General features: G+C 39.9%; 1 protein-coding gene across 2 annotated transcripts in view; it reads right to left on the bottom strand.

Annotated features, from left to right (window-relative positions):
• Positions 1–278: 278 nt before the first annotated feature.
• The window catches only part of Opn5 (opsin 5), a 47706-nt gene continuing 36526 nt past the window's right edge, over positions 279–11458 (bottom strand). Inside the window, exon 7 of one of the 2 annotated variants that reach the window (NM_001389270.1) lies at positions 279–1036. In NM_001389270.1, coding sequence (NP_001376199.1) covers positions 959–1036 — 78 coding nt within the window. In that variant the 3' untranslated portion in view covers positions 279–958. Of the gene's footprint in view, positions 1111–11458 lie in introns of both variants that reach the window. The other variant, XM_039083542.2, reaches the window with a different exon arrangement.

Raw genomic sequence — 11458 nt, 5'->3', positions numbered from 1 at the left:
TTATACGAGAGAAATGTTATTTTCAATAAAGGGGAAAAAGAATAAACTAAAAAAGAAAAAAGAAATATTCCCAACCACTGGGCAATTTTTCCTAAGCTCTGTGGTTTTAACATAAATCACCATTATGGACAATGGAGAATTACCAATCTCCATTGCAATTTGGCTGTTTCCCTTAATGTAAATACCTTTATTTTAGTCCTGTCAGAGCTGTAGAGTGTTGTGGATTCTTTAAATGTAGAATAAGCAATACCAACAAAACAAAAATGGTTCAAAATGTTGGTGCAATATATTTTCTTTATTTAAAAAAAAGTACTTGAACAGCAGCTATGGCTTCAAAAGAAAATTATTTCAGTGTGGCAAAGAGAGACGGACAGAGATGAAAAGTAGTAATCCATCCTTTCCTGGTACGGTCAACAAACTTCTTCAGTCCGACACACAACTGGGACGAAACAAATGAGTCAAACACTAAAACATCTTCTGAATGTTCTCATAGAGAGTACTTACAAATACTATGTACAGGTTGACTTGACAGAGTATGCTGTTAGAAGCTTCCCAGATAAATGTTCAACATTCTAACCATGGACAAGAAGAGGTTGACGGTTTCAAAGGCATGTTCACAGTCATCAATGCATTAGCAAGCTCCATTACTATCACAATGAATAGAAAGCTTGAGGAATGATGCACTTCCCAAGCTTAGGATGTGCTTTTCTTCTTAGACCATTTTCATCATCTATAAAGCCTAAAGAGTGGACACTTCACATGCTATGCACTCATGATTAAACTTCAATATCGTCACCGCAGTCAACGCTGACCATATAGTTTCTCAAACTTAAAACAAATGCAAAGAATACACTATAGCTTTTTTTTCAGCATTTCAAAGAGTATATTGAAGCTGGCCACTTATTTCTGAAGCCCTGATGGACAGCTGCGGGGTTTCTCGGCCTCAGAACACAGATGCTTATTTCTTGCCACAGTCACCGTCATTACGGTGACTCTCTCCATCCATAACATGGGCACTAGTAAATCTGGAACTGCTCTGTTTGAGAGAACAACAACATTTTTGAGGTGCATGTCTGCTAATGTCAGGCCGTCTTCACCAGCATCCCAGTACTAGTCACAGAATCAGAATGCTGTCGGTAGTCTAGAACCCCTGACCCGCACTCTCTGAAGCCAGGCTTGGATCTGTATGGATTTGCCCACCTTTTAACAATGATCACTGGAGCAGAAATATTTGATGCTTACCTTAGGACACTCCAGGAAGATGCTAAAGATGAAGCCCAATGGAAAGGAGGAGCTTCAAGAATAGAGTCTGAACTCAGCTGAACTTAAAATCAGAATGAACTATGGTGCTATGCCTCTCTAGAAAGTCAGTAAAGACATTCTGCTGCCTTTGAAATAAAACCAGTGACCACAAGAATACAGCCACTTATTCAGAAAATCCTCAAATATAGTACAATTACCATATATCTTTAAAAATTACTTTAGATGAGAGATGGATTAAGTACACATATGTATGCAAAGATATATATATGCATGTACTTAAATAGATGAGTGGATGATAAGAATGTGGATGGATACAGATGAAAGAAATAGATCTTTCTTTCAATTCTCCCATGAAGTAGAAGCATACACTGTGCATCTATGACAGTATTTACTTAGCCTTTCACAATTCAGACAGGGCCCTTCATCTAAAGAAAACAGCACTCCTTAAAAGATGGAAAGCAAATAACTTCCTTCAGTGGATTTAAAGTTGGAGGTTCTAGCCCAGCCCTCCTCTGGGCTCCACTTGCCAAGCAGAAACAGAAACATATCTGAAGCAAGATCACCTCTTCAGAGCCAGCTTTTCCAGACGCCCCTCCCTTATCTTTCCATAGAGGGAAGACCGTGCACAACAAGCACACAGTAGTCTCAATTCACTCTGCTCCTTATGTCGCTGTTTCTTTAACCCCACATCCTTGACTCTCTATGTTCTGACAGTAGCACCATGTATCTTTCCCTTGATTTCCTTACTCTCCCCCACAAAGGTACCTATTAAATACCCTCTGCTGATAAGAGCTAATAATCAATAATTGGCATGCCATCTCTGTCAAGCTTGATTAGGGAAATGGGGATGGTTAAGGAGAGAAATCTGGTTATCTAGCATCTAGGAGGCTGCAAATAAGATTGCAAATATATTCTTCTCAATACCTTCTGGTGACCTCCCCTAGATTCTACCCCTAAGGCTTCAATCTGGGCTCTTCTATTCCAATTCAACCCAATTTTGATTGTCCCTAATGATGAAAACTCTGAAACATTTTGGAGATTCCCTGGTGTCATCTGATGTTTTGCCTCTTTAAAGTGTTTTTCTTGTATGTGAGTTAAGATATTGTAGGAAGGATAAATATAGTTCTACTCATACCAAGGTAATAGTGAAGGAGAGTGACAGATTCTTTTCACTTTTTTTACATTCACCGTATTGTTGCATTTGTGCCAGTAAAGTAATATTACTAACAAAATGCTTAAAAATTCTCCTTGATATTTTTGAAGTATTCTTAGCCTCTTTGGAGTGAAGTCACACAAATCTGTATTTGCTCTTTCTTGGACATTATATCAACCTTCAATATATTAAGAAATAGTTTTCCAACAGGAATTCCATTTGTCACTCAAAACACTGGGAATCTTTATGAAGCTTACTCTGAAGTGAGTACTAATGCTGCATTTGGACATTTAGAAATTCTCAAATCACAAGTCTATCCGGAATAGTATGATGATAATACCTGAAAATTATGAGACAGAGAACTACAGAGCTCGGCTTCAGATCTGGAAGTGTTGATATTTGGTTTGTTGCTATGTATTGTAATGTAAAATATTGGCCCTGGTTGCCCCTGGGAACAAGGAGATTCTACATAGGCCCAAGTGATGCTATGTAACCTTGCTTCCCAAGTTATCCCTGATTGGTGTCTAAAGATGCCTACAGCTGGTTGGCTATAGAAGAGAGATAAGCAGAGTTTTGGTTCCCAGGCTTGGGTCTGAGGCAGGAGACTGCAAGGGAGAGAGGAGGAGGAGAGAGGAGAAGATGCCATGGGGTAGGTGAGTTAGGAAAACATGGCCATGAGGACTAGCCACTTAAAGTTAAGAGCAGCCCAGATAGAACATGGCAAGTTATAATTCAGGGTTATTGGCAGGGAAATAGACATAATAGCTTAGAGGGTAGATATCTGCCCAGCTCTAGTGAACTAAAGCCTTATTATAACTATAAAGGTTATGTGTCTTTTATCTGGGAACTGAATGATCAAAGTTGAGATTGAGATTAAACATTTAACACAACAAAGACAAACTCCCACCTGCCCCTCTCCACCTCACAGTGCCAACCTGTCATCTTTTATTTATCCTGCCCATCTCTTTAACAAGCTATAAGCTGCACCCTTTACATATCCTGTCCTCATGTATCCCCAGACTTCCATTCATGCATTCCCCCTTTGTTTGGAAAAGGGGGGTATAGTCCCTCTTCCTCTTTTTTTAAAAAAATGTATTTGTGGGTGAGAAATATGAGGATGCTGTGTGTATTAGCATAGTGTTTGTGAGAATGGTGTGTGGAGGTTCCCCCATCCACCCTTTTATCTCCACAATATTATTGTGGAATATAGATAGATTCCATTTTTCATCAATATTATTATGGAATAATAGACATTTGTTGAACAGTTTATAAGACACACAATTTAATTCCCAAGAGTTCTAGAAGCAGGAAAGCCTGGATTTGGGATGTCATCTCCAGTTCTGCTGCTGCATTGCTGTGCTAGTCATTAAGTCTTAGGAGAAGGTATTTGTGACTATTCCTCTGCTCTGGCTTCATCAGTCCCATTTGTAGATTACATGTAGGACTTAACAGCTCCACGTGTTATGTCACTTAATCACCAAAAAAGTAATTTAAGGGTTATATCTCAATTTTCAGATAATCACACTGAGGCTCAAAGAGACTAAGTTATTCCCTGCAAGGATTCACTGGACAAGCAGGAGAAGCAAGCCCTCAACCCTGGAGAACTTTCAATGGAATCGATGCTATCTGCTATATTTTGTTGGCAGCATTTCTAAAAAGCAAGCTATAAGTTCATGCCTCTCATAATTATGAGAGTAGCTATAATATAATTGCATCAAGATGCTTCAGTCTGTACCCTTCCTTTTCTAATCTCCCTAGAGATGTTCCCTTTTAATCACCTGCAATGAATGATTGCTTATTATATAATTTTATGGCCCAGATAAATGCAAGACTAAAGCTGACTGAATTACCTTTGGTAATTACAGCAGGTGGGAAGAAAAATATTACACTTGCTTACCTTGACCTACTTGAATGAACTGGTAAGGTTCATTCTCAGCAGCCATTCTGCTGCTAAACATTCCCTATCTCCATGCAAGTATGGTTCAGCCATAATAAAAGCCCAGGGTATTAGAGGGTTTGGAGAATTTTCGTTTTGTTTTTTGTTCTGTTGCAAACATTCTGTTTTGTTGTTGCCTAGTTCTCTGTCCCTAGCATACAACTGTCCTACTTCCCATGAGGCACTGAGCAGAATTGTATACATCTAAGTTTTTGCATGCGTTTGTACTCATTGGATAATATAACTCTCAGGCTGTCTAGTGACCTTGAAGAGGGAATAATAAGAGTGACACATGTCCCTTTCATAATTCTATTCTGCCCTTCCCAACTTACTTCATGGAAAACTCCACTCATCGGTCACTGATAGTTTCTGCATAGACAGGTTATCTGCAGATTTTCTTTGAAAGCATGAGTACCTGCTTCTACGAGATTCGGAGAAAAGCATTTCCAGTAGAGCATTTACCTCTGTTGAAGAGGTTCGCATAAAGTATCATCTCCATAACCCTATCCCTCAGCCTTCCCCATCATCTCAGCTAGAACTTCTCAGGTTTGGCATTCCATTCTACTTATGAACAGAGTACTCACTATGCATCCAAAAGAGACTTTCCCCAGACATAACAGGTTCTAATTCCAATCCCACACTGTACTTGTGGCCTTGGGTAAGGCATGCACACTCTCTGCCTTAGCTGTTGATCAGGAAAGTCTGTCCCTCCTCCCCATTTCACAAGGCACTGGAAAGTTGACTTAAAACAAGGGGGTTCAACAAGAGCACGCAGTATGAAAGAAATGGAAAACACTACTCTTAAATGAAATCCTAGTGGCTCTAGCCTAAGATTTTTGTTGTACCTTGTCAGTACAAGAAATATGAACCATGTCAGGACCTCTAGAGGTCCCTCCGGGTCATCAGCTGCTGTTAACTCCCTGTCACATGCAGTGTGGTGGTTGAGAACTCAGGTTCAGCAGGCGCCACACAGTCCTCAGAAACCCCTGCACAAGTTCACATGCTTATGGGAGTATTTTCTGAGTTTCCCTTTCCTCTCCTGAAGTGGGGTGATAAGTTCATGAGTAAATGCCAACGAATTTGACTATCATAAGTAAGGACTAAATGTAGGAACTAGCCCATAGAAGAGGATGTCACATAGAAGAGGATGAAATCCAGCACCCAGCGGGTACCTGCTTGGTGCTTTAAATATCATCTCTTCCAATGGCTTCTATCTGGCAAGAATAGAACCTCCAAGCAACGAGAATTTTCAGAATCAATTAAGTTTATAAATTGATAAAGTCCTATGTGGAGACCATCAATGTGCCCAGATCCCTTAGTGCACAGGTCAACTCTTCAAATTGTAGGCATGTTATCTATTCTTTGCATGGTGTGTTTGAAGATTAAAAGGCCTTCTTCCTGCAGGAGCTTTGCAGAACTGGACTTGAAGGGGTCATGCTTTGAGGTATATTGTTCTCTAATCAGATCCTTATTACACTATGATGTTAAGCTCCTCAAAATATGAGAAGGAGGATCAACAAAGGGACTTGGCAGGTGAAGGAGAACCGACTCCTGGGAGTTCTCTTGCATGCCATAGCATGTGCTCCCTACCTTGAAACACAAAGAAACTTATTTAGGAAACATTTTTAAATTACGAAGAGAGGAGACAGAGAAGAAATGGCTGGGTGCATCTAGTTTTGTTTCTAACTCGCTGACTTTCAAGGCACTTTGATTTGTTTCCTTCCTGGGAAATTCTTGTTTCTACTTGCCCTCTAGTCAGCCTCATGAAAGAAGGAAGGTTATGTGCAGTCGAAAGCTGATGAAAACAAATTATCTCATTACACTATTTATTTACACTGTGCATCCCCATTTGTGCATGTTTCAAAAAATTCCATGGACGTTTTAGAAAACACATTAAATAAACCAGGAAAAAAGATGTGTCTGTACATACAGATAGACTGTAACTTTCTTCAGTGTATTACATTTTGTTTATTTAGTCTGTGGGTTTGAGATGGAGTGGGGGTGTGGCACATACTCCTGTGACATACAAGTAGAGGGCAGAGGAGAACTTGCCCGAGTCAGTTCTCTCCTTCCACAGTGTGGGTCCTGAGAATCCAACTGAGCTGAGCAGCCTTGGTTGTAGGCACCATTGTCCTCTGAGCCATCTCACTGGCCACCGATTATTTTTTAATACATACAATGACTCTAAGAAAATGGCTACTGCCCTGGAATTCCTGCTCCTACATTCCTGGAATGTCTAGTCAAGCAAAGATAAATGATTTGCTTCTTTAATGAATTTAGGAAAGAACTCTTCTCACAGTTTAAAACCAAAAGAGTTCGTCCATGCTGATAACATTTGAGGAGAGTCTATACAGGGTATGTGGAGGTCTAGGAGCATCACTAGCCATGATCTGAACTTTACTGCAAAAATATCTTATTTTTAACCCATGGCATAAATGGCATCGTCCACTTAGTCTTACCTGCCTGACAGATGCAATACTACAGTCAAAGCCAAGTTAAGTTTGACAGGGCTGACAACACAATCAGCACCTGGACAATAGTGAACTTGATTTGAAGACCTGTGCCCAGTCTTCGTTCTCACTGCAGCAGTCTTTGGGGAGGTCCAGAGAATCTTATGTTACTTTCATCTGGACCAGAATTCATTTCTCTTGCCAAAGCACTAGTTCTTCATAAGAATTATCTTTGCTCCTGTAAGTGAAATCAGCAGGCAGACATCACTTTGGGTCTTTTGGACAAATTCTCCTTCACTGTCCTTTTGTTCCAAATCATACCACATTGTTTCTAATTGTGAGCAATTAACATACTTGCATATGTGAACCATGTATCTTATGACTTAAACTTACTTCAGTTACATTCGCCGACCCATCTGTCACCAAGGTTTGTGCTACTTCGGTGATTTCTCAACTGGCCAATTTCACAGTCTCTCAAAAGGCTGTTCTCATTCATCTAGCGTGTGTTTATAATCCAATCTAAATTTACAGGGCACTTGACTTTGATTCCTCCCTCTAAAGTCCCTGTTTCCTTTCATCCCCAGCCAGGCACAATGACTTTCTTCTTCACTAAGAGTTACCTCTAAAATTAGAGGCGATAGTTATAAAAACTACCTGTTGTATTGAGTCGCGGGGCTCATGGCTCTCCAATCACACAATACATGAATTCAGATTCAGGTTGACCTGCTTTGACTGCAAATTCTCCAAGGACATATCCTCAGGGGTCTTAAAAAGAAGTAATTCAATTTCTAGAATTGACACTTCTACCTGTATGCTTCCATTCACAAATATATTTTTCTGATTCACACCTATGTCTGCATGATAAAAAATAATAAGTCGTATTCCAGATATGGCCTGACCTGCCCAGGACGGACACAGAGCCTGACACCTTTAGTTGTGCTTTCCAACCAAGCTTTAGCAAAGATTAGGTTGGCAAAAACGAGGATCCTTATTCTCTAGGCATGGGTGCGCATTGCTGAACATAGAAGGGTGGGTGTCTAGCACTCAGTAACACTGTCGCTGCTTTAAAATAAAATAACAGAGAAAAAAATTTAAAAAATATAAAAAATGAAATAATGGGCTTTGGTACTGATAGGCAATGCCAATGTTTTATATTGTTCATTGATTTCTTTCTTCTAACAGAAGAAATAGGATAGAGATTAGAAATCAGAAAATTAACATTTGGAATAGCCTAGTAAGGGCACCAGTGCAAGGGGAAGCCCTTGGTCCTGCCAAGACTGGACCCCCAGTGAACGGGATTCTTGGAGGGAGGGCCATAATGGGGGGAGGATTGGGAGGGGAACACCCATGGAGAAGGGGAGGGGGAGGGGCTAGAGGGATGTTGGCCCGGAAATCGGGAAGGGGAATAATAATCGAAATGTAAATAAGAAATACCCAATTTAATAAAGATGGAAAAAATAAATGCTTTTAAAATATTTTTTAAATATATACATAAATATGTTGATATGGAAAAACAAAAAAATAAATTACACATATAATGATATTTAATTATAAAAAAAGAAAATTAACATTTGTAAGCGACCTTCTCTGCATATACTAGACATAGTGTAAGTATTTAAGTTGTGCCCTTTTCAATGAGAAAGTTAATTACCCATTTCATGGAAGCAAAAATTAGGCTTCAGCAAAAAGCAAAAGTTAAATGCAACTGTAACTGCTCCATATGTGTATATGTATGTGTGTGTGTGTGTGTATAAATACATATGTATATGTATACATATATATATGCCAAAATAATAAAGACCATGTGGGGGTCCACTTCTCGAGGACAGGGTCTCTCATAACTCCTCCTTTGCCTAGTTAGTCTAGCAGACTATTCCCCTATCTGGCCTTCTAATGACCTCAGTTATACTTCAGGCTCCTTTTCTTTTGACAGAAGTGAAATTCATCCTTTCTAGAGTGGATCACAGATTTATCCTACACCTCCTCTGTGGTCACCTGAACCATCTGATGTTCTACCTGCCCATAAATCCATTAAGCACAATGAGTTCTCCAGCTTCTGGTCAATCCTCTCTGGGACAAGTTTCTGACCCTCTGCCTATGGTAGAAGTTTAATTTATTCTTTTATATTCTGAAGAAACCACACTTCCTCTTTGAAGGCCAATTCTCTCCATTCCCCAACTCAGTCTTTTTTTGTTAGAGAATAGGAACCTTGAGGATTAGACTCACATCTTCTTACTCAATGATACAAGCCAGTTGCTAATGGACCAAGGTGATGAAACTAACCAGGGGTGGAACCTACTTTTGATAAACACTTTAGCAATGTTCGTTCCTATATGCCTGTTGCTTAAGTCTGCGCTTGAGTTAGGACAAGTTCTGTGTTATTTTCTTGTGAGCTAAGAACAGTCAAAGACAGATGTGTCCTTGTGCTTGTCCTGTAAGCACATATGGGGGACCACTTATCCCACTTTTAATAACAGTGAGGTGGTACTGTGAAGTCTAAGAATTTCACTTGATCATCGAACATATGAAGTGATTATTTTGGAAGGAAAAAAAGTCAAATAACACTTTGTGGGGGTTGGGGAAGCAGTCATCTTTATAGTGGTGATTCCTAAACAAGTCTTCCTGGTGGCTCTCTAATAAACAATCTGCCCAAAGAACAGATTTCTTAATTAAACTGATTTGTCCTGTGCCAAATTCCATATCACATTTGCCTACATTGGTTTCAAGAACAGACCATCTTGTGTATCAGACTCTTGACAGCAAGTATGAATAAATACACATTGCATCCTACTGTTCTGGGCAGAGCTCTGAATCCTGAGGAAATGAACTGGGCATTTGCTTCCAAACTGACTGGCATGTTTCATTTCATGGTGAACAGAAGGGAGGCTCTTGGGCAAATCCATGAATTGAAACAGGCAAGGTTCTGATTGAGAAGGGAAGAAATTCTACTGTGTCAATAATGGAAGCCTGGAGTTTTTAAATAACAAAGGTATTTAATTTGATGCCTAGACTTCAACCCAGTTAAATACCAGCACTTATTCATTTTTTATTTCCAAAGCAGTTCTAATTTTCAATGACTCTACCTCTACATGCCAGACACAATGTATGGGGCCTTCATCAGCCCTTACCTGACAACAATGATTTTAAATCATGGTCTGTAGGAGAATTAGCTGGGACTTTCTCTTGAATATAGACACACAGATACCAGTCCACAAAGCCAGCCAGGCAAATCACATGTTAATAGACATATTGTGGGCAATTCTGAAATCGGGCTTTATTTGGGACAGAACAAGGACTGATGTGTCTGTCATCTAAAATGGAAATATAAAAATAACTTACATACACTAAAAACACATGCTTTCCCACATGAACTAGAAACAAGGGAAGGTTTTGACCTCAGTGGCATGTTGTTCAAAGACCTTTCTTCTGATCCTACCCAACTCAGCAGTACCTCAGAAAACTCCATTCTAGACTAAGTGGTATGCACATCCTCACAAACATTGTACTACTCTCCCAAAGACTATTACTGAACAACGCTTACCTGAAACTTCCTCTTCTAAGATCACCCCTGCGTCCCATCCCCTCCCCATACCATGTGGTTCAGAACAACCAATGCCTTTATATTCTTAAAGACCCCTTGGCGATGTCAACCATAGCATCTCCCATGATGCAATGTAGCCATCTAACTTACTCATGTTTGTTCTGCCGCGTCATGACCCCTTTTCATACACTTGGTTTTATGCCCACCTCCTCTACAAAATAAATAAATCTTCTCAATAAATGCTGTCTACCTGAATCCATTCTCATCTGTGACTGCAGCCCCATACCATGGATCCCTTATCCCATATGGTTAGAGCTTGGTGTCCAGGATTTTAAAGAGAATGGGATCAGCTCTTATTTGTCATTGCATTTGGAGCTAAAGCATGGAGAGAAAAGTACCATAAGGGAAATGGATGACTATTTGAAAGCAAGCAAGGAGAGAGAAGAAAATCTCACTGCAGAATAAATCTCTGTTGATCGTGGAGCAGAGTAAAGATACCACAGGCTGACTGAGAGAAAAGGGGAAGCCCTGCTCGCCAGTGGATAGACTACATCAGCCCTCTATGTCTTTTCTTTCTGATCAGGAGCAAAGCACATCCCCTGGGGTTTTTAAGACAACGAAGATGGTTTGGATAAAGATTTTCTACTAAGTAGAGAAGGATGTATTTTATAAAACCTAAGATAAAGGTTGGGGAGTTAAAAACTTTTTGCAACATAGAGTCTCTCAACTATTCAAAAGGACAAGCACCAACGGACAATATAGACATGAATGGATGCGTGACAATACAATTTTGAATTTTCTGAAAATGGGCAGTGAGTAAGGCTTAGCCTGAGGGCTGTGGTTTGCAGACTTCTGCAACAGATGAAAACACAGCAGGTTCTGAGTTTTTTGATGTTATTATTTCCCTTGAAGAAATTTTCTACTTGGTGAGCATCCTGAGTTTCAGCCTCTTATACAACCTTTAATTGTGTTCCCACCGTAATGAGATTGCACAGTGACCATGTGTACCCACTGAAGTCAATATCATAGGCTGTCACCTGGAGCTCACTACCCCAATGGTTCCCATAATTCTAATCCATGTCTGTCATCAGAAGGCAAAGCAGTGGGGTGGACCT

The sequence above is a fragment of the Rattus norvegicus genome, chromosome 9 (assembly GCF_036323735.1).
Source record: "Rattus norvegicus strain BN/NHsdMcwi chromosome 9, GRCr8, whole genome shotgun sequence".
Taxonomy (NCBI): domain Eukaryota; kingdom Metazoa; phylum Chordata; class Mammalia; order Rodentia; family Muridae; genus Rattus; species Rattus norvegicus.
The sequence above is the reverse complement of the archived record's forward strand: the minus strand, read 5'-3'. Positions and strand labels throughout refer to the sequence as shown.